This window comes from Bombina bombina, chromosome 6, assembly GCF_027579735.1.
Source record: "Bombina bombina isolate aBomBom1 chromosome 6, aBomBom1.pri, whole genome shotgun sequence".
Taxonomy (NCBI): Eukaryota; Metazoa; Chordata; class Amphibia; order Anura; family Bombinatoridae; genus Bombina; species Bombina bombina.
The window spans coordinates 556,200,982-556,225,008 of record NC_069504.1 but is presented as its reverse complement, the minus strand read 5'-3'; the positions used below and the strand labels follow the sequence as shown (position 1 = coordinate 556,225,008).

The following is a 24,027-nucleotide window of genomic DNA, read 5'->3' as shown; positions in this document are numbered from 1 at the left end:
GCTAAATTTTGAGAGCTAAATTACACGAAAAGGGGGAAAGAGAAACAATGAAAATATATTGCAGAGTTGTTTCATTATGTACAACTAAACATTTTAACCTGCAAACTGTATGCAGGTGAAGTTTATTCAAAGTTCACAATACACTTTAACTGACAGAAAAGTATTCTTGTTTCCTGAAACCTTTTAATTTATTGATATTAAAAGTTAAATCTTAAATGTATTCAGAAGATGTGATAGATAGTGCATTAAACCTCAATTTCCTTCTTGTTCCCTGTTTTTTCTTGGTTATAAAGGTTGTCATTGACCTAAAACCTATCCCTGAGATGAATTTGGTTACATCCATAACTGTTGCTACATACCGTTGCAAAACTTCCTGTATACTAAAAAACAACCAAAAACATATTTGAGCAATAATATTTTATTACATATTCAGAGCTTAGAGTTTAGATTGCTTTCTAAAAATGCTTATTCGTAAGAAACATTTGCAGAATGTATGGCTTTATAAAGCTGGATTAAAGTACAGCGTCTGAGGCATAAAATTCTCACAGTATAATTGCTGTTGTTACTTTTTTTTAGGAAGTATTTGAGCAACTTACAGAAGATCTAACAGAGAGACCAGATGTGTTATCTCTCAAGGGCCGAATGGATAAAGTTACAAAAGAGAACCAGCTGCTTAGACAGATACACAACGAGCTAAAGGTAACTGTTTTGTATTATAATCAAACATTTATATACTTCGTTTATGCTCATTTGTGTTTGACTTAATTATAGGAACATTACTATTCTTATTTTTCATAAGAATTAAATCATAACACTATTAATCTATTAATAGGATTGTAAGGGTGCAGAATACGGCAGAAGATTGTGACTACAGAGATAATTTTCTCATTTAATAATTCATCTTTGAGCACAGTCCATGGTCAGTGGTAAATTATTTAGTGTGCAGGCCATAAAGAATTTAACAGTTTAGTAACACTGAGGGGGATATTTTTAGCTACAGTTGCTGATATAGCAGCACTGTATATCTCAAGGTTGTTATGACTGAGTGTCTTACACACAATTATTTCTGTATGAACCTTTCTAGTTATCTGTGTGGTTTCATGACTGATGTTCCTGATCCAGAATTCCACAGAATATGATGATGCATGCTTGTTAGAATTGATATTAAAACTCATTAGAATTTGACAACTAATAATATACAGGCCCATTTATCAAGCTCCGTATGGAGCTTGAAGGGCCGTGTTTCTGGCGAGTCTTCAGACTCGCCAGAAACACAAGTTATGAAGCAGCTGTCTAAAGACCGCTGCTTCATAACCCTGTCCGCCTGCTCTGAGCAGGCGGACAGGAACCGCCGGAAATCAACCCGATCGAATACGATCGGGTTGATTGACAGCTCCCTGCTGGCGGCCGATTGGCCGCGAGTCAGCAGGGGGCGGCGTTGCACCAGCAGCTCTTGTGAGCTGCTGGTACAATGTTAAATGTGGAGAGCGTATTGCTCTCCGCATTTAGCGAGGTCTTGCGGACCTGATCCGCAGTGTCGGATCAGGTCCGCAAGCCCTTTGATAAATGGGCCCCATAGTCTGAGCAGTATAGGCTTTAATTTGCCTTCATTATTAAGTTGAACTTGTATTAAAGCAAGTATTAATGAATTGTGGTTCATTATGTTGTGTTTGCTATACAACCCTACTATTTAAATGCAAATGTATAATGTTCCTAAATTTGGTTCTTTTTTGTTAATTCAAATATAGTCCTTATCATATTTTCTAATTTATAATGCATTTTTGCTCTTTAAAATATTGAAATGAAGGATGTTGTCTTTCAGGGGCTGAAATGGCTCACTGGCATTTTAGTAAAAAGAAAATAAGTGTTCTATCTTTGATTAATTTTTTTAGCGGAAACTTCCCTGTTCAATGTGTATTGCTTTAAATGGATATAAAAGTCACACCATGATTGCAGCTATTTGGCCCCAGCACAATGTAATATAATGCAATACAATGTACATCAAGACAAATTGGTTAGCCTATGCATTAAAGGGATAGTAACCCTATTTTTTTAATGATTCAGATAGATCATGGAATTTTAAGCAACTTTCTATTTAACTCCTTTAATCAATTTTTCTTTGTTATCTTGCTATCTTCATTTTAAACAGTAGGAATGTAAGCTAAGGAGCCAGCCCATTTTTGGTTCAGCACCCTGGCTAGCATTCATAATTGGTGGCTACATTTAGCCACCCAATAAGCAAGAGCAACCCAGGTTCCGAACCAAAAATGGGCCGGCTCTTAAGCTTTACATTCTTGCTTTTAAAATAGATACCTTACCAAGAGAACAAAGAAAAATGTATAATAGGAGTAAATTAGAAAACAAAATTTATGCTTACCTGATAAATTTCTTTCTCTTGTGGTGTATCCAGTCCACGGGTACATCCATTATTTGTGGGATATTCTCCTTCCCAACAGGAAGTTGCAAGAGGACACCCACAGCAGAGCTGTCTATATAGCTCCTCCCCTAACCCCCACCTCCAGTCATTCGACCAAAGACAAGTAAGAAAAAGGAGAAACTATAGGGTGCAGTGGTGACTAGTTTTAAAAATAAAAACACCTGTCTTAAAGTGACAGGGCGGGCCGTGGACTGGATACACCACAAGAGAAAGAAATTTATCAGGTAAGCATAAATTTTGTTTTCTCTTGTAAGGTGTATTCAGTCCACGGGTACATCCATTACTTGTGGGATACCAATACCAAAGCTTTAGGACACGGATGAAGGGAGGGACAAGGCAGGAACTTAAATGGAAGGCACCACTGCCTGTAAGACCTTTCTCCCAAAAATAGCCTCCGAGGAAGTAAAAGTATCAAATTTGTAGAATTTAGAAAAAGTATGAAGCGAAGACCAAGTCGCCGCCTTACAAATCTGTTCAACAGAGGCCTCATGTTTAAAAGCATGTGGAAGCTACCGCTCTAGTAGAATGAGCTGTAATTCTTTCAGGAGGCTGCTGGCCAGCAGTCTCATAAGCTAAACGGATTATGTATCTCAGCCAAAAAGAAAGAGAAGTTGCCGAAGCCTTTTGGCCTCTCTTCTTTCCAGAATAGACAACAAACAATGCAGATGTTTGACGAAAATCCTTAGTAGCTTGTAAATAAAACTTTAAAGCACGAACCACGTCAAGATTGTGTAACAGACATTCCTTCTTTGAAGAAGGATTAGGACACAGAGACGGAACAACAATTTTCTGATTGATATTCTTATTAGATACCACCTTAGGAAGAAAACCAGGTTTGGTACGCAAAACTACCTTATCTGCATGGAAGATCAGATAAGGGGAATCATACTGTAAGGCAGATAACTCTGAAACTCTCCGAGCCGAAGAGATAGCTACTAGGAACAGAACTTTCCAAGATAAAAGCTTGATATCTATGGAATGCAAAGGTTCAAACGGAACCCCTTGAAGAACTTTAAGAACTAAATTTAAACTCCATGGCGGAGCAACAGGTTTAAACACAGGCCTGATTCTAACCAAAGCCTGGCAAAACGCCTGAACGTCTAGAACATCAGCCAGAAGCTTGTGCAAAAGAATAGACAGAGCAGAAATCTGTCCCTTTAAGGAACTAGCCGATAATCCCTTTTCCAATCCTTCTTGGAGAAAAGATAATATCCTAGGAATCCTGACCTTACTCCACGAGTAACCCTTGGATTCACACCAATGAAGATATTTACACCATATCTTAATATAGATTTTCCTGGTGACAGGCTTTCGAGCCTGAATCAAGGTATCAATGACCGACTCGGAGAAACCACGTTTTGATAAAATCAAGCGTTCAATCTCCAAGCAGTCAGACGCAGAGAAATTAGATTTGGATGTTTGAATGGACCTTGGAGTAGAAGGTCCTGCCTCAGCGGCAGAGTCCATGGTGGAAAGGATGACATGTCCACCAGATCTGCATACCAAGTCCTGCGTGGTCACGCAGGTGCTATCAAAATCACCAAAGCTCTCTCCTGCTTGATCTTGGCAATCAGACGAGGGAGGAGAGGAAATGGTGGAAACACATAAGCCAGGCTGAAGGACCAGGGCACTGCTAGAGTATCTATTAGCGTTGCCTGGGGATCCCTTGACCTGGACCCGTAACGAGGAAGCTTGGCGTTCTGACGAGACGCCATCAAATCCAGTTCTGGTTTGCCCCATAGTTGAATCAGCTGGGCAAATACTTCCGGATGGAGCTCCCACTCCCCTGGATGAAAAGTCTGCCGACTTAGAAAGTCCGCCTCCCAGTTCTCTGCTCCTGGGATATGGATAGCTGAGAGATGGCAAGAGTGAACCTCTGCCCAAAGAATTATTGCCAGGGGACTCCTTGTTCCCCCCTAATGGTTGATATAGGCTACAGTCGTGATATTGTCCGACTGAAATCGGATGAATCTGACCGCAGCAAGTTGAGGCCAAGCCTGAAGAGCATTGAATATTGCTCCTAGCTCCAGAATGTTTATCGCAGGGAGGGCCTCCTCCTGAGTCCACGAACCCTGAGCCTTCAGGGAATTCCAGACTGCGCCCCAGCCCAGAAGGCTGGCATCTGTCGTCACAATAGTCCACTCTGGCCTGCGGAAACTCATTCCCCTGGACAGATGGACCCGAGATAACCACCATAGAAGAGAATCCCTGGTTTCTTGATCCAGATTTAACAGAGGAGACAAATCTGTGTAGTCCACATCCCACTGATTGAGCATGCAAAGTTGCAGTGGTCTGAGATGTAGGCGGGCAAAAGGAACTATGTCCATTGCCGCTACCATCAGGCCGATCATTTCCATACACTGAGCCACTGACGGCCGAGAAGTGGAATGAAGAGCACGGCAAGAAGTTAGAAGCTTTGATATCCTGACCTCTGTCATAAAAATTTTTATTTCTACGGAATCTATCAGAGTTCCTAGGAAGGAAACTCTTGTGAGAGGGGAGAGTGAACTCTTTTCTCTGTTCACCTTCCACCCGTGAGACCTCAGAAAGGCCAGAACAATGTCCGTATGGGACTTGGCGATTTGAAAAGTCGACGCCTGGATCAGGATGTCGTCTAGGTAAGATTGGTCTGAACGTTCCCTCTTTTTTGGGAACTATAAACAGATTTGAATAGAAACCCTGCCCCTGTTCCTCCCTTGGAACTGGGTGGATCACTCCCATAACCAGAAGGTCTTGAACGCAACGTAAGAATGCCTCTCTCTTTATCTGGTTTGCAGATAGTTGTGAGAGGTGAAATCTCCCCTTTGGAGATGAACCTTTGAATTCCAGAAGATATCCCTGGGAAAGAATCTCTAGTGCCCAGGGATCCTGGACGTCTCTTGCCCAAGCCTGAGCGAAGAGAGAAAGTCTGCCCCCTACTAGATCCGGTCCCGGATCGGGGGCTACTCCTTCATGCTGTCTTAGAGGCAGCAGCAGGTTTTTTGGCCTGCTTCCCCTTGTTCCAAGCCTGGTTAGGTCTCCAGACTGGTTTGGACTGGGCGAAATTTCCCTCTTGTTTTTCATTAGAGGAAGCTGAAGCTGCGCCACTCTTGAATTTTCGAAAGGAACGAAAATTATTCTGTTTGGTCCTTAACTTATTGGACCTATCCTGAGGAAGGGCGTGACCTTTTCCTCCAGTAATATCAGAAATGATCTCCTTCAGACCAGGCCCGAATAGGGTCTGTCCCTTGAAGGGGATGTTAAGAAGCTTAGACTTTGAAGTAACGTCTGCTGACCAGGACTTAAGCCATAGCGCCCTACGCGCCAGAATGGCAAAACCTGAATTCTTAGCCGTTAGCTTGGTTAAATGAAAAACGGCGTCAGAGATAAAGGAATTAGCTAACTTAAGAGCTTTAATCCTGTCTAAAATATCATCTAACGGGGTCTCCACCTGTAGAGCCTCCTCAAGAGACTCGAACCAGAAAGCCGCTGCAGCAGTAACTGGGGCAATGCATGCAAGAGGCTGGAGAATAAAACCTTGATGTATAAAAATTTTCTTAAGGAGACATAGGATCTAGGAAAGCACAACTGTCCTCGACGGGGATAGCTGTACGCTTAGCTAGGGTAGAGACTGCTCCCTCCACCTTAGGGACCGTCTGCCACGAGTCCCGTATGGCGGCATCTATGGGAAACATCTTTTTAAAAGCAGGAGGGGGAGAGAACGGCACACCTGGTCTATCCCATTCCTTAGTAATAATTTCCGAAAACCTTTTAGGGACTGGAAAAACATCAGTGTAAACAGGCACTGCAAAGTATTTGTCCATCTTACACAATTTCTCTGGAACTACAATGGGTTCACAGTCATCCAGAGTCGCTAAAACCTCTCTAAGCAATAAGCAGAGGTGTTCGAGCTTAAATTTAAACGCTGTCATTTCAGAATCAGAATGAAGCAACGCCTTCCCTGAATCTGAAATGTCATCCACAGATAGAAGCTCTCCTGCCTCGGCTTCTGAGTATTGTGAGGGTATATTGGACACAGGTATTAAAGCGTCAGAAAGCTCTGTATTTGTTCTAGCCCCAGAGCTGTCTCGCTTTCCTTGTAACCCTGGCAGTTTGGACAATACCTCTGAGAGGGTAGCATTCATAACTGCCGCCATGTCCTGTAAGGTAAAAGAATTAGACGCGCTAGATGTACTTGGCGTTACTTGAGCGGGAGTTATAGGTTCTGACACATGGGGAGAGTTATGGCATAATCTCCCTTTTTTCAGTCAGAGAATCCTCTGGAGATAAATCTTTAAGCGCCATAATATGGTCTTTATAGTTTATAGAAATTTCAGTACATTTGGTACACATTCTAAGAGGGGGTTCCACAATGGCTTCCAAACATATTGAAAAAGGAGTTTCCTCTATGTCATACATGTTTAACAGACTAGTAATGAGACAAGCAAGTTTGGAAAACACTTTAATAAAGGTGAAACAGCAATTAAACAAAAACGTTACTGTGCCTTTAAGAGAAAAAAAACTAGCATTTTAACTGCAAAACAGTGAAAAAAATACAGTAAAGTCTTCGAAATTTTTACAGTATGTGTAAGGGACTAAAGCAACATTGCACCCACTTGCAAATGGTTGATTAACCCCTTAGCCCCCAAACCGGATTTAAAAAAACGTCAACCACCGGTAAAATACAGTTGAGCACCTTGCCACAGCTCTGCTGAGGCTCCTACCTGCCCTCAAATATGATTTAGGGAAGAAATAAACCCTTTATAATGGTCCTCAGATGCCAGAGGACTCCTCTAGGGAAGCTGGATGTCTCAGTCCGAAGGAAACTGCGCATCTAGAGCGTGAAAATAGGCCCCTCCCACCATGTACTGGATGTCTGAGGGGTCTTAAGAAAATACTCCTAGGAGTATCTGACTAGCTATGTGGAAAACTAGGCCCCAAATAAAGACTTATCTCCCTCAGAGAAAAAACGTTCTATTTATAAAACATGTAAACGTTTTGTAACTAAGTAATATGAGTATTAACATGAGTATTACCCTGTTTTGTAAGTATGATCCCAGTCGTTGTTAAATCACTGCATCTAGCTTACCTCAAATAAACAAGGCTCTGTCAGCATTTTCTATAACTTATTCATCTCTCTAGAAATAAAAATACTGAACATACCTCAAAGCAGGTAATCTGCAGGCCGTTCCCCCAACTGAAGTTTTCCCATACTCTTCAGTTATGTGTGAGAACAGCAATGGACCTTAGTTACAAACCGCTAAGATCATCAACCTCCAGGCAGAATTCTTCTAATTTCTGCCTGAGAGTAAAACAGTACAATGCCGGTACCGTTTAAAAATAACAAACTCTTGATTGAAGGTAAAACTACACTAAGTAACCACATATCTTCTGATACTTCCTATCTTGTCGAGAGTTGCAAGAGAATGACTGGGGGTGGGGGTTAGGGGAGGAGCTATATAGACAGCTCTGCTGTGGGTGTCCTCTTGCAACTTCCTGTTGGGAAGGAGAATATCCCACAAGTAATGGATGTACCCGTGGACTGGATACACCTTACAAGAGAAAGTTGCTTAAAATTGATTGCTCTATCTGAATTATGAAAGTTTAATTTTGACTGTCAAAACACTATGGTTTGCAATCAGTTTCAAAACCTTTAAAAAAATGTCTTGTGACAGTGTTGCATTCTTCTGTTTAACTTCAATTTTAAGTTTTCCCTTCTTTGTAAGCTTTGCATATATTACACTATAATATAAATGTGCCAATTGCATTATGCTGTTGCTAAACTTGTCTAACTATATGAGTGTTTCTTTTGTTTTTATATTATTCTGCAGTCATCTGCGATTTCTGAACTTTAATTATTTTGTCTATAAATTATAGCTAGAAGCAGATGACCTTACAACCTCTTTGAAAACAACAGAGTTTGAAAAGAAAAACCTGGCATTGGAAAATCAACATCTAAAGGAGTCTTTGGAGAACAAAGAGCAAGCTTTATCTTCACTGCAAGAAGAACTAAGAAATCTGAGAGAACAGATCAGAAACTTGGAAAAGAAAGGAAGGGGAGATCTAATGCTCTCTGAAAATCAGAAGCTAAAGGCACATCTTAAAGAGGAAAGGCAAAAGATCCGTAACTTCCTGTCTCAGAAAGAGATCCTATTGACAGAAGCTCATATGCTAAGGAAGGAGTTGGACAATGAGCGTCGGAATACAGAATCCTTGAAAGAAGAAATAGAGAAGATCAGTAACAAACGGTCATCATATCCAGCACAGGAAGATGCCAGAGGAACTCAGGAGATTGAATACTTGAAGGAACGTCTTTCACAGTTAGAAAAAAAATTAAATTTTGAACAACAGAGGTCAGATTTATGGGAACGGCTTTATATTGAGGCCAAGGAGGAAAAAGAACAGCTTGAATTGGGAACCTTACATGAATCTCAAGAAATTCCACACACCAAAGGAGGTAAAGGAAAAAAAGCCAAAAATACAATTTTTAATTCTGTCAAAGACACATTTGATGCTATGAAAAATTCAACTAAGGAATTTGTGAGACATCACAAGGAAAAAATAAAGCAGGCCAAAGAAGCTGTGAATGAAAATCTAAAGAAGTTCTCTGATTCTGTAAAGACTACTTTCAGGCATTTTAAAGATTCCACTAAAAATATGTTTGATAAAGATCATAAACAAAGAGAAGAAAGACAAGAAGAGGTTAAAAAAGCAAACACTGTACGTCGTGAATACAAGACGGATGCTCATGCACAGTATCCTAACAAAGAAACAGGAAGTCAGGATGAATACAGAGACTCTCAAAATGAAAAACACTTTGAAAATCAACACACATGGAAAAAGGGCTGTTCCAGCGTGTTTGAGTGTGCACACCAAGAATCGATCAGTCTCTTCAATAAGGTACTAGATCCCATTCGGGTTGAAGAATTTAATGACTTGATACAAACCTACTTACAAGAGCAAGTGGACAATTTCAGACACTGGAAAGAACTAGAGAAATTTATTAATGGCTTTTTTCAGAATGGTGTTTTCATTCATGATCAGATGCTTTTTACTGACTTTGTAAATGATGTTGAAGACTATCTTGAAGATATGGGAGAGTATCATAAAAACAACGCTGGTGTATTTGAAGATCTTGACAAGTTTGTTTATAGACATTTCTTTGGAAGTGCTTATTCTACTCCTTACGGACCAAGGTTTGTTCATAGCCTATATTTACAAAATTCTACAGTATGTTTACTTTCCAAACAATAATGCTACTAGGATTTATTTTGATAAATATTGTAGAAAATAAAAAAATGTAATAGGAGGTCTGGAATTGAATGCATACCCAAATGAGATAGAATGTTAGTTATATGGGATTTGGCATTTATAATCTCAAACCTTAACCCCTTAATGACCGGACCATTTTTCAATTTTCTTACCCTTAATGACAATGGCTATTTTTACATTTCTGCAGTGTTTGTGTTTAGCTGTAATTTTCCTCTTACTCATTTACTGTACCTACACATATTATATACCGTTTTTCTCGCCATTAAATGGACTTTCTAAAGATACCATTATTTTCATCATATCTTATAATTTACTATAAAAAAAATATAAAATATGAGGAAAAAATTGAAAAAAACACACTTTTTCTAACTTTGACCCCTAAAATCTGTTACACATCTACAACCACCAAAAAACACCCATTCTAAATAGTTTCTAAATTTTGTCCCGAGTTTAGAAATACCCAATGTTTACATGTTTTTTGCTTTTTTTGCAAGTTATAGGGCAATAAGTACAAGTAGCACTTTGCTATTTCCAAACCACCTTTTTTCAAAATTAGTGCTAGTTGCATTGGAACACTGATATCTGTCAGGAATCCCTGAATATCCCTTGACATGTATATATATTTTTTTTAGTAGACATCCCAAAGTATTGATCTAGGCCCATTTTGGTATATTTCATGCCACCATTTCACCGCCAAATGCGATCAAATAAAAAAAATTGTTGACTTTTTCACAAATTTTTCCACAAACTTTAGGTTTCTCGCTGAATTTATTTACAAACATCTTGTGCAATTATGGTATAAATGGTGTTAAATACTTCTCTGGGATCCCCTTTGTTCAGAAATAGCAGACATATATGGCTTTGGCGTTGCTTTTTTGTAATTAGAAGGCTGCTAAATGCCACTGCACACCACGCGTGTATTATGCCCAGCAGTGAAGGGGTTAATTAGGGAGCTTGTAGGGAGCTTTTAGGTTTAATTTTAGCTTTATTGTACTGTAGTAGACAACCCAAATTATTGATCTAGGCCCATTTTAGTATATTTCATGCCACCATTTCCCCGCCAAATACGATCAAATAAAAAAAAACTGTTACATTTTTCCAAATTTTAGGTTTCTCACTGAAATTATTTACAAACAGCTTGTGCAATTATGGCACAAATGGTTGCAAATGCTTCTCTAGGATTCCCTTTGTTCAGAAATAGCAGACATATATGGCTTTGGCGTTGCTTTTTGGTAATAATAAGGCCGTTAAATGCTGCTGCGCACCACACTTGTAATATGCCCAGCAGTTAAGGGGTTAATTAGGTAGCTTGTAGGGTTAATTTTTAGCTTTAGTGTAGAGATCAGCCTCCCATCTGACACATCCCACCCCCTGATCCCCCCTGACCCCCCTCACACAGCTCTCTTCCCTCCCCCACCCCACAATTGTCCCCGCCATCTTAAGTACTGGCAGAAAGTCTGCCAGTACTGAAATAAAAAGCATTTTTTTTTTTATTATTATTTTCTTCATACAGTCTGCAGTGATGGATCCCCCTTACCTTACAACCTCCCTGATCCCCCCCCATACATCTCTCTAACCCTCCCCCCTACCTATTTGCCGCCATCTTGGGTACTGGCATCTGTCTGCCAGTACCCAATTTGCCCCCAAAAATAGTTTTTTTTTTAGTTTTTTATTTAAAACATTAGTTTTCTGTAGTGTAGCTGGCCCCCCTCAATAACCTACATCCCTCCCCCTCCCAGATCCCTTAATGGAGATCCCTTCCTTCAACTGCATCTTTATTTTTTTTAAGAGGAGTGCATAAGATCGCTTCCAGCACTTCAAACAACAGAGGACGTACCAGGTACGTCAATTGTCATTAAGGGGAGCTTTTCCTATGACGTACCTGGTACGTCCTCTGTCATTAAGGGGTTAAAGGGACCCTGAACCCAAAAAAATGTATTTCATGATTCAGATAGAGCATGCAATTTTAAGCAACTTTCTAATTTACTCCTATTATTATTTTTTCTTTGTTCTCTTGCTATCTTTATTTGAAAAAGAAGGCATAAAAGCTTTTTTCTTGGTTTAGACTCTGGACAGCACTTTTTATTGGTGGATTAATTTATCCACCAATTAGCAAGGACAACCCAGGTTGTTCACCAAAAATGGGCCGGCATCTAAACTTACATTCTTGCATTTCAAATAAAGATACCAAGAGAATAAAGAAAATTTGATAATAGGAGTAAATTAGAAAGTTGCTTAAAATGTCATGCTCTATCTGAATCACAAAAGAAAAAAATAGGGTTCAGTGTCCCTTTAAGAAGCATTGGTTCATGATCTCCTAATTGTAGCAGTACCATCCTGAGAGTTAATGTCACTGTGGGCCCCATGATCTAAAGATCTCCTCTCAGACAAGATGATGTAAGAGTCTTATCAGTACTGCAAGGTCCCTCAAATAATTGTAGAAATGCAAATTTTTGCTTGAGAGTTGCTTATCTTGCTATGCAGCTATGGATGTGACAATGTAAGGTCTAAAAGCAATCCCAAAGATGCTGCAGGTTTCCTTTCCCTTTAAAGGGACATTAAACACTAAATAAATCATTGCTTGAATTATATATTCAGAGCAAAGATTAGCCTTAGAATAATTTGTACAGGTGTCTTTTTAAAAATTATTAGTTGTTTAAATATTGAGAAAAATAAGGGTAAAGTAAATGTCTATAAAGCAGTGGACCTCACCATATAGTAATGGTAAGTAAAAGATATATAAAAAGCGCTAGGACTTAAAATACTTAAGCCTCTCTCTGTTAACCCCCTCCTGGTTAAAAAGAAAGTGAGATAAAAAAGTGTAAATTGAGAAAGGCGCTAATAAAAGCTATAAGTATTAAAACTAGGAGACAAATATATATAATCAGATGTAGTGTGATAATAATAATTGGGTGCTGTAGCTAACTTGATATATGAGTGTAGAACAACACAATTAATGCTTTGCAAGGTGCATGCAGTTCTAAAATTATTTAAAATAGTTGGATAAATATATTTCATAAAAGAGAGATGATAAGGGAAAATATTGCAATATCTAACTGGAGTTCAGAAATTATTCTTAAAATTCTAATATACAACCTAAAAAATTGGGAATACAAACCGCTAATATGGTTTTCATATAGAGGTAATTTGTAGTCTAAAGAGATAAAGATATCACGAATAATTGATTGCAGATAATAATGCTACTTTCACACAAAAATTAATTTATACAATGTATTTATAACAGCCAACAATAGATACAATATACATAAATAGATGCAATTTACATAAAAATCTTAAAATGAATTAATAATGTATTTAGAGAGCCCAGCTTGATCACTATAAGTAAATAACCTTTGGAAAAAGTTTGATAGGAGTTCCAAATGTGGAATAACGTTAATGTAGAAAACAAACAGCGGTCTAACTGCTTCGCTAATGCAAAACCTTGGCGGCAATGTTATTTTTCAAAAACAGTCACGTTAGGAAATAAATTATTTTCTTGTTTTTATTATTAATGCGGTACTGGTGGCTAGCCACTGTATGAATTAAGGATAGTCCGTTTTAGGAAATTATTTTCAGATATCCTTTACAGTGCAAGAGGATATAGTGTGACCACTTGAACCTTTTTGGAGAAAGTCTATTTCTTTCATGTAATTAGCAAGAGTCCATGAGCTAGTGACGTATGGGATATACATTCCTACCAGGAGGGGCAAAGTTTCCCAAACCTCAAAATGCCTATAAATACACCCCTCACCACACCCACAAATCAGTTTTACAAACTTTGCCTCCTATGGAGGTGGTGAAGTAAGTTTGTGCTAGATTCTACGTTGATATGCGCTCCGCAGCAGGTTGGAGCCCGGTTTTCCTCTCAGCGTGCAGTGAATGTCAGAGGGATGTGAGGAGAGTATTGCCTATTTGAATTCAATGATCTCCTTCTACGGGGTCTATTTCATAGGTTATCGGTCGTAGAGATTCATCTCTTACCTCCCTTTTCAGATCGACGATATACTCTTATATACCATTACCTCTACTGATTCTCGTTTCAGTACTGGTTTGGCTTTCTACTACATGTAGATGAGTGTCCTGGGGTAAGTAAGTCTTATTTTCTGTGACACTCTAAGCTATGGTTGGGCACTTTTATATAAAGTTCTAAATATATGTATTCAAACATTTATTTGCCTTGACTCAGGATGTTCAAGGTTCCTTATTTCAGACAGTCAGTTTCATATTTGGGATCATGCATATGAATAAATCAATTTTTTTCTTACCTTAAAATTTGACTTTTTTCCCTGTGGGCTGTTAAGCTCACGGGAGCTGAAAATGCTTCATTTTATTGCGTCATTCTTGGCACAGACTTTTTTGGCGCAAACATTTTTTTCTGTGTCCGGCGTCATACGTGTCGCCGGAAGTTGCGTCATTTTTGACGTTTTTTTGCACCAAAGGTGTCGGCATTCCGGATGTGGCTTCATTTTTGGCGCCAAAAGCATTTAGGCGCCAAATAATGTGGGCGTCTTTGGCGCTAAAAAATATGGGCGTCACTATTGTCTCCACATTATTTAAGTCTCATTATTTATTGCTTCTGGTTGCTAGAAGCTTGTTCACTGGCATTTTTTCCCATTCCTGAAACAGTCATTTAAGGAATTTGATCAATTTTGCTTTATATGTTGTTTTTTCTATTACATATTGCAAGATGTCCCAGATTGACACTGAGTCAGAAGATACTTCTGGAAAAACGCTGCCTGGTGCTGGACCTACCAAAGTTAAGTGTATCTGCTGTAAACTTGTGGTATCTGTTCCTCCAGCTGTTGTTTGTAATGAATGTCATGACAAACTTGTTAATGCAGATAATATTTCCTTTAGTAATGTTACATTACCTGTTGCTGTTCCGTCAACATCTAATACTCAGAGTGTTCCTGTTAACATAAGAGATTTTGTTTCTAAATCCATTAAGAAGGCTATGTCTGTTATTCCTCCTTCTAGTAAACGTAAAAGGTCTTTTAAAACTTCTCATTTTTCAGATGAATTTTTAAATGAACATCATCATTCTGATAATGGTTCCTCTGGTTCAGAGGATTCTGTCTCAGAGGTTGATGCTGATAAATCTTCATATTTATTCAAAATGGAATTTATTCGTTCTTTGCTTAAAGAAGTCCTAATTGCATTAGAAATAGAGGATTCTGGTCCTCTTGACACTAAATCTAAACGTTTAAATAAGGTTTTTAAATCTCCTGTAGTTATTCCAGAAGTTTTTCCTGTCCCTGATGCTATTTCTGAAGTAATCTCCAGGGAATGGAATAATTTGGGTAATTCATTTACTCCTTCTAAACGTTTTAAGCAATTATATCCTGTGCCATCTGACAGATTAGAATTTTGGGACAAAATCCCTAAAGTTGATGGGGCTGTCTCTACTCTTGCTAAACGTACTACTATTCCTACGGCAGATAGTACTTCCTTTAAGGATCCTTTAGATAGGAAGAATGAATCCTTTCTAAGAAAAGCTTACTTATGTTCAGGTAATCTTCTTAGACCTGCTATATCTTTAGCGGATGTTGCTGCAGCTTCAACTTTTTGGTTAGAAGCTTTAGCGCAACAAGTAACAGATCATAATTCTCATAGCATTGTTAATCTTCTTCAACATGCTAATAACTTTATTTGTGATGCCATCTTTGATATCATTAGAGTTGATGTCAGGTATATGTCTCTAGCTATTTTAGCTAGAAGAGCTTTATGGCTTAAAACTTGGAATGCTGATATGTCTTCTAAGTCAATTTTGCTTTCCCTTTCTTTCCAAGGTAATAAATTATTTGGTTCTCAGTTGGATTCTATTATCTCAACTGTTACTGGAAGGAAAGGAACTTTTTTACCACAGGATAAAAAATCTAAAGGTAAATTTAGGTCTAATAATCGTTTTCGTTCCTTTCGTCACAATAAGGAATAAAAGCCTGATCCTTCACCCACAGGAGCGGTATCAGTTTGGAAACCATCTCCAGTCTGGAATAAATCCAAGCCTTTTAGAAAACCAAAGCCAGCTCCCAAGTCCACATGAAGGTGCGGCCCTCATTCCAGCCCAGCTGGTAGGGGGCAGATTACGATTTTTCAAAGAAATTTGGATCAATTCAATTCACAATCTTTGGATTCAAAACATTGTTTCAGAAGGGTACAGAATTGGCTTCAAGATAAGGCCTCCTGCAAAGAGATTTTTTCATTCCCGTGTCCCAGTAAATCCAGTGATCGCTCAAGCATTTCTGAAATGTGTTTCAGATCTAGAGTTGGCTGGAGTAATTATGCCAGTTCCAGTTCTGGAACAGGGGCTGGGGTTTTATTCAAATCTCTTCATTGTACCAAAGAAGGAGAATTCCTTCAGACCAGTTCTGGATCTAAAAATATTGAATCGTTATGTAAGGATACCAACATTCAAAATGGTAACTATAAGGACTATCCTGCCTTTTGTTCAGCAAGGGCATTATATGTCCACAATAGATTTACAGGATGCATATCTGCATATTCCGATTCATCCAGATCACTATCAGTTTCTGAGATTCTCTTTCCTAGACAAGCATTACCAGTTTGTGGCTCTGCCGTTTGGCCTAGCAACAGCTCCAAGAATTTTGACAAAGGTTCTCGGTGCCCTTCTGTCTTTAATCAGAGAACAGGGTATTGTGTTATTTCCTTATTTGGACGATATCTTGGTACTTGCTCAGTCTTCACATTTAGCAGAATCTCATACGAATCGACTTGTGTTGTTTCTTCAAGATCATGGTTGGAGGATCAATTTACCGAAAAGTTCATTGATTCCTCAGACAAGGGTAACCTTTTTAGGTTTCCAGATAGATTCAGCGTCCATGACTCTGTCTCTGACAGACAAGAGACGTCTAAAATTGATCTCAGCTTGTCGAAACCTTCAATCACAATCATTCCCTTCGGTAGCCTTATGCATGGAAATTCTAGGTCTTATGACTGCTGCCTCGGACGCGATCCCCTTTGCTCGTTTTCACATGCAACCTCTTCAGCTCTATATGCTGAACCAGTGGTGCAGGGATTACACAAAGATATCTCAATTAATATCTTTAAAACCGATTGTACGACACTCTCTGACGTGGTGGACAGATCACCATTGTTTAGTTCAGGGGACTTCTTTTGTTCTTCTGACCTGGACTGTAATTTCAACAGATGCAAGTCTGACAGGTTGGGGAGCTGTTTGGGGGTCTCTGACAGCACAAGGGGTTTGGGAATCTCAGGAGGTGAGATTGCCAATCAATATTTTGGAACTCCGTGCAATTTTCAGAGCTCTTCAGTCATGGCCTCTTCTAAAGAGAGAATCGTTCATTTGTTTTCAGACAGACAATGTCACAACTGTGGCATATATCAATCATCAAGGAGGGACTCACAGTCCTCTGGCTATGAAAGAAGTATCTCAAATACTGGTATGGGCGGAATCCAGCTCCTGTCTAATTTCTGCGGTTCATATCCCAGGTATAGACAATTGGGAAGCGGATTATCTCAGTCGCCAAACGTTACATCCGGGCGAATGGTCTCTTCACCCAGAGGTATTTCTTCAGATTGTTCAAATGTGGTGACTTCCAGAAATAGATCTGATGGCTTCTCATCTAAACAAGAAACTTCCCAGGTATCTGTCCAGATCCAGGGATCCTCAAGCGGAAGCAGTGGATGCATTGTCACTTCCTTGGAAGTATCATCCTGCCTATATTTTTCCTATATCTTTCCGCCTCTAGTTCTTCTTCTTCCAAGAGTAATCTGCAAGATTCTGAAGGAATGCTCGTTTGTTCTGCTGGTGGCTCCAGCATGGCCTCACAGGTTTTGGTATGCGGATCTTGTGCGGATGGCCTCTTGCCAACTGTGGACTCTTCCGTTAAGACCAGACCTTCTGTCGCAAGGTCCTTTTTTCCATCAGGATCTCAAATCCTTAAATTTAAAGGTATGGAGATTGAACGCTTGATTCTTAGTCAGAGGTTTCTCTGACTCTGTGATTAATACTATGTTACAGGCTCGTAAATCTGTATCTAGGAAGATATATTATAGAGTCTGGAAGACTTACATTTCTTGGTGTCTTTCTCATCATTTTTCCTGGCATTCTTTTAGAATTCCGAGAATTTTACAGTTTCTTCAGGATGGTTTGGATAAAGGTTTGTCTGCAAGTTCCTTGAAAGAACAAATCTCTGCTCTTTCTATTCTTTTTCACAGAATGATTGCTAATCTTCCTGATATTCATTGTTTTGTACAAGCTTTGGTTCGTATAAAACCTGTCATTAAGTCAATTTCTCCTCCTTGGAGTTTGAATTTGGTTCTGGGGGCTCTTCAAGCTCCTCCGTTTGAACCTATGCATTCATTGGTCATTAAATTACTTTCTTGGAAAGTTTTGTTTCTTTTGGCCATCTCTTCTGCTAGAAGAGTTTCTGAATTATCTGCTCTTTCTTGTGAGTCTCCTTTTCTGATTTTTCATCAGGATAAGGCGGTGTTGCGAACTTCTTTTACATTTTTACCTAAGGTTGTGAATTCTAACAACATTAGTAGAGAAATTGTGGTTCCTTCATTATGTCCTAATCCTAAGAATTCTAAGGAGAGATCATTGCATTCTTTGGATGTAGTTAGAGCTTTGAAATATTATGTTGAAGCCACTAAGAATTTCCGAAAGACTTCTAGTCTATTTGTTATCTTTTCCGGTTCTAGGAAAGGTCAGAAGGCCTCTGCCATTTCTTTGGCATCTTGGTTGAAATCTTTAATTCATCATGCTTATGTCGAGTCGGGTAAAACTCCGCCTCAAAGGATTACAGCTCATTCTACTAGGTCAGTTGCTACTTCCTGGGCGTTTAGGAATGGAGCTTCGGTTGATCAGATTTGCAAAGCAGCAACTTGGTCTTCTTTGCATACTTTTACTAAATTCTACCATTTTGATGTGTTTTCTTCTTCTGAAGAAGTTTTTGGTAGAAAAGTACTTCAGGCAGCTGTTTCAGTTTGATTCTTCTGCTTATAATTTCAGTTTTTTTCATTATAAGATTTAAACTTTATTTTGGGTGTGGATTTTTTTCAGCGGAATTGGCTGTCTTTATTTTATCCCTCCCTCTCTAGTGACTCTTGCGTGGAAGATCCACATCTTGGGTAGTCATTATCCCATACGTCACTAGCTCATGGACTCTTGCTAATTACATGAAAGAAAACATAATTTATGTAAGAACTTACCTGATAAATTCATTTCTTTCATATTAGCAAGAGTCCATGAGGCCCACCCTTTTTGTGGTGGTTATGATTTTTTTGTATAAAGCACAATTATTCCAATTCCTTATTTTTTATGCTTTCGCACTTTTTTCTTATCACCCCACTTCTTGGCTATGCGTTAAACTGATTTGTGGGTGTGGTGAGGGGTGTATTTATAGGCATTTTGAGGTTTGGAAAACTTTGCCCCTCCTGGTAGGAATGTATATCCCATACGTCACTAGCTCATGGACTCTTGCTAATATGAAAGAAATGAATTTATCAGGTAAGTTCTTACATAAATTATGTTATTTAACCCGCTTTGCAGGTGTTCTTACCTCCTTGTAATAGGTTAGATGGCTCACGATCTTAGAAATTCTGGTGATGGTAATCGGTATAATCCGTTTTTTTCAACTTGCGCAAGTTTACCTTTTACCGGTGATTTCTTCTCCTGCTCTCCTGTACTCCAATGTACGCAGGTAACGATCGGCTTGGGCCACGTTCACCCTGCACTTAGTACTATGATGTACGCAGGTGGCGGTCCGCTGGAATAGTTTGTAACAATATGAAGAGGTAAACAGTACACCTCAAAGTGGTGGGATATGTGCGGTAACGTTTCCCACCTCACACATACCTCTTTACTTTGTCTCCACTGGATGTGGTTGAAGAATGAAGATGTGCGTTTGATTCTTCAGAGAAAGGGGTTTTCAGTCTATATTGAGGCCTGGTTTCCCCTCAGAGTACAGTGCTAGTCAGAGGGATGTATTTGTAGTATGATTTATGATTCTTTGTTTCACCTCATGGGAAATTTTTCATAAACCCTCTGTAATCAGTCGCAGGGACTTCTCTTTTGCCTCTTTATGGATCTACATATACTCTTATTTCCATAACCTCTGCTTATATGTTTCAGAACTGGTTTGGCTGTTTGCTACTTGTTTGTTAATGGACAAGTGTGTATTGAATAATGCTGTTGTAGTACTTCCTGCTATGAATTTTTTTTTAAGGCTACAGTATTTTAAGCGTTTGACTGCTCTCTCACTTTCAAACAAGCAGTAAAGTTATTTCCTATGGGCTTTCTGCCATGGCTGCCCTCAGATGTCACAGGGAATTGTCCTGCGGCTTTCTGCTGTGGGAAACTCGTATTTCCTACAAGATTTCCTCTGCGATACCCATATCTGCACTGGATGGACTCTCTACTGGATACTGCTGCGGCTGCATGCCTGGTAAGCCGGCGGAGGGGTGTTTTTTTTTACAGGTAAGTGCTTTACCTTAACACACACATGCCTAGACGCTATTTGTAGATACTCTGTCAAGTACAACATAGCCAGGGGACTCACTCTATTTCTACTCTTGACACACTTTACTCACTTTTATTTGTCTATTTTTCAGGTTCCTGCATTCTTTATACAGTTTTTTTTTGTATTTTTTTAAACATTACAGAATATACTGAATGGTTTTATTAACTCTCATGCAGCTCTGTGGAGACTTTTTTAGCAACTTTCTATAAAAAGGTTATTTGGCCATCTAAGTTATCTGCCGGCATTTTTGTGCAGTTAACAGTTTAGTTATGCACTCTCTAGTTTTGTAGCGGATGGGGTTTTTTTTAAATGTGTTTTTCATGCTTTTTTTTCTGCCATTTTTTTGCCCTTTGGGAAGAGTCCCATGATGCAGGAATTGTCTAAGTAAGCGTGGAATCTGAAGGTTGTAAGTTTTGGCTGCTTGGTTTTTAAGGAGACTCCTGTTAAAGTGACCTGGACCAGGGCTGAAGGTTGCCGCCCCTGTTTTTGTCTCAGGGCTAAACTAGATCTTTATGCAATAGAATAAAGGATTTTTTCTGTTTATTTTAGGCTTAAGAATTCTAGGCTGTATTATAAGGGTACTTGGTCTCAAATTGGAAGCAATTTGTATTAGGTCCTATATCTGCACATCCTTATCCACTAGGATTACCTTTGTTTTGCTCTGGTTGGCATTCTTAGACGTTCTCTGTTTGTTGTCGTCTTTCTGTTTGTTACATTCAGTCACCAATCAGCAAGCGCTACCCAGGTGCTGAACCAAAAATGATCCGACTCCTAAGCTTGGATTCCTGCTTTTCAAATAAAGATAGCAAGAGATCAAAGACAAGTTGATAATAGGATTAAATTAGAAAGTTGCTTAAAACGGCATGCTCTATCTGAATCATGAAAGAAAAAAAAAATTGGGTTTAGTGTCCCTTTAACCCCTTAACGACCGAGGACGTGCAGGGTACTTCCTCAAAAAAAAAAAAAAAAAAAAAGGACCGTTATCGCCTGAGGACGCACCCTGCTCGTCCTCGGTGTGGAAAGCAGCTGGAAGCAATCCTGCTCGCTTCCAGCTGCTTTCCGGTTATTGCAGTGATGCCTCGATATGGAGGCATCCTGCAATAACCTTGCATGGCTAGTTTAAGAAACACTCTGTGGTGTTTTCTAGGCCCCATCGAGTGAGGTGGGAGGGGCCTATTTTCAGTTGCACAGTTTATTTACCTCAGAAGCATCCAGCTTCTTCTCCAGAGATTCCTGATGTATTTGAGGGCTGTAAAGAGTTTTTTTCCCCCCACAAATCGTTCCTAAAGGGCAGGTAGGCGCCACAGCAGAGCTGTGGCAAGGTGCTGAACGTTATTTTACCAGTTTTTAAGTTTTTTCAATCCGGTTTTTACATTAAGGGGTTAATTGTTTATTTGCATAGTTGTGCAAAGTTACTAAGGCTTTATGATGCTACTGAAAAATTTTGTTGTGTTTACTGCTTTTTTACACTGTTTTGCAGAGTTTGTGCAGCTTTTTTTCTCTTAAAGGCACAGTACAGTTTTTGTTTAAAGTGGTATTTACTTTGATTAAAGTGTTTTCCAAGCTTGCTTGTTACATTACTAGCCTGTTTAACATGTCTGACACCAAGGAGAATCCTTGTTCTATGTGTTTAGAAGCCATTGTGGAACCCCTTCTTAGAATGTGTCCCACTTGCACTGATATGTCTATAAATTATAAAGAGCATATTTTATCACTTAAAAATATTGCAATAGATGATTCTCAGTTAGAAGGAAATTAGGGTTTAGCATCTAGCTCTCCCCAAGTGTCACAACCAGTAACACCCGCACAAGTGACGCCAAGTACCTCTAGTGCGTCTAATTAATTTACTTTACAAGACATGGCCACAGTTATGAATAAAACCCTCACAGAGGTTTTCTCTAAACTGCCTGGTTTACAAGGAAAGCGTTTCAGCTCTGGGTTAAGAACAAATGCTGAGCCGTATGACGCTTTAGTAGCCGTATCCAATATACCCTCACAATGTTCTGAAGTAGGGTAAGGGATTTGTTATCTGAGGGAGAGATTTCTGATTCAGGAAAGACGCTCCCTCAGACAGATTCTGATATGATGGCCTTTAAATTTAAGCTTGAACACCCCCGCTTATTGCTCAAGGAGGTATTAGCTACTCTAGACGATTGTGACCCTATAGTGGTCCCAGAGAAATTGTGTAAAATGGACAGATACTTAGAGGTTCCTGTTTACACTGATGTTTTTCCAGTCCCTAAGAGGATTGTGACTATTGTTACTAAGGAGTGGGATAGACCAGGTATTCCGTTTGCTCCCCCTCCTGTTTTTAAGAAAATGTTTCCCATATCTGACACCATACAGGACTCGTGGCAGACTGTTCCTATGGTGGAGGGAGCTATTTCTACTATTGCTAAGCGTACAACTATACCTATCGAAGACAGTTGTGCTTTCAAAGATCCTATGGATAAAAAATTAGAGGGTCTCCTAAAGAAAATTTTTGTTCATCAAGGTTTTCTTCTCCAACCTATTGCATGCATTGTTCCTGTAACTACTGCAGCTGCTTTCTGGTTTGAGGCTCTAGAAGAGGCTCTCCAGGTGGAGACTCCATTAGAGGATATTATGGATAGAATTAAGGCCCTTATGTTGGCTAATTCTTTCATTACAGATGCCGCTTTCCAAATGGCTAAATTAGCGGCAAAGAATTCAGGTTTTGCCATTTTAGCACGCAGGGCGTTATGGCTTAAGTCCTGGTCTGCTGATGTGTCATCAAAATCTAAATTGTTGAACATCCCTTTCAAAGGAAAGACCCTATTCGGGCCTGCACTGAAAGAAATTATTTCAGACATCACTGGAGGGAATGGCCATGCCCTCCCTCAGGATAAAACAAATAAGAAGAGGACCAAACAAAATAATTTTTGTTCCTTTCAGAACTTCAAAGGTCCCGCTTCAGCTTCCCTTGCAGCAAAGCAAGAGGGGAATTCTGTCCAATCCAAGTCAGTCTGGAGACCTAACCAGGCTTGGAACAAAGGTAAACAGGCCAAGTAGCCTCTAAGACAGCATGAAGGGGTAGCCCCCGATCCGGGACCGGATCTAGTAGGGGGCAGACTCTCTCTCTCTCTTTGCTCAGGCTTGGGCAAGAGATGTTCACGATTCCTGGGCTTTAGAAATTGTGTCCCAAGGATATCTTCTGGACTTCAAAGACTCCCCCCCAAGGGGGAGATTTCACTTTTCTCAATTGTCTGCAAACCAGACAAAGAGAGAGGCGTTCTTACTCTGTGTAGAAGACCTACATACCATGGGAGTGATTCGCCCAGTTCCAAGAGCGGAACAAGGGCTAGGTTTTTACTCCAACCTGTTTGTGGTTCCCAAAAAAGAGGGAACTTTCAGTCCAATCTTGGATCTCAAAATTCTAAACAAATTACTCAGAGTACCATCTTTCAAGCTGGAGACTATTCGGACTATTCTTCCTCTGATCCAGGAGGGTCAATATGACTACCATGGACTTAAAGGATGCGTATCTACACATCCCTTTTCACAGAGATCATCATCAATTCCTCAGATTCGCCTTTCTGGACAGGCATTACCAGTTTGTGGCCCTTCCCTTCGGGTTGGCCACGGCTCCCAGAATTTTCACAAAGGTGCTAGGGTCCCTTTTGGCGGTTCTAAGACCGCAGGGTATAGCAGTGGCGCCTTATCTAAACGACATCTTAATTCAGGCGTCGACTTTCCAGCTAGCCAAGTCTCACACGGACATTGTGTTGGCTTTTCTGAGATCTCACGGGTGGAAGGTGAACATAAAAAAGAGTTCTCTCGTCCCTCTCACAAGAGTTTCCTTCCTAGGGACTCTGA

At 39.6% G+C, this 24,027-nt stretch overlaps 1 protein-coding gene across 2 annotated transcripts in view; it reads left to right on the top strand.

The window, feature by feature from the left end:
• The window catches only part of CCPG1 (cell cycle progression 1), a 218,279-nt gene that overhangs the window by 164,666 nt on the left and 29,586 nt on the right, over nucleotides 1-24,027 (top strand). For both annotated transcript variants that reach the window (XM_053717498.1, XM_053717497.1), the window contains 2 exons: nucleotides 577-699; nucleotides 8,294-9,612. In XM_053717498.1, the coding sequence (XP_053573473.1) occupies nucleotides 577-699; nucleotides 8,294-9,612 (1,442 nt within the window). The remainder of the gene's footprint in view (nucleotides 1-576; nucleotides 700-8,293; nucleotides 9,613-24,027) is intronic.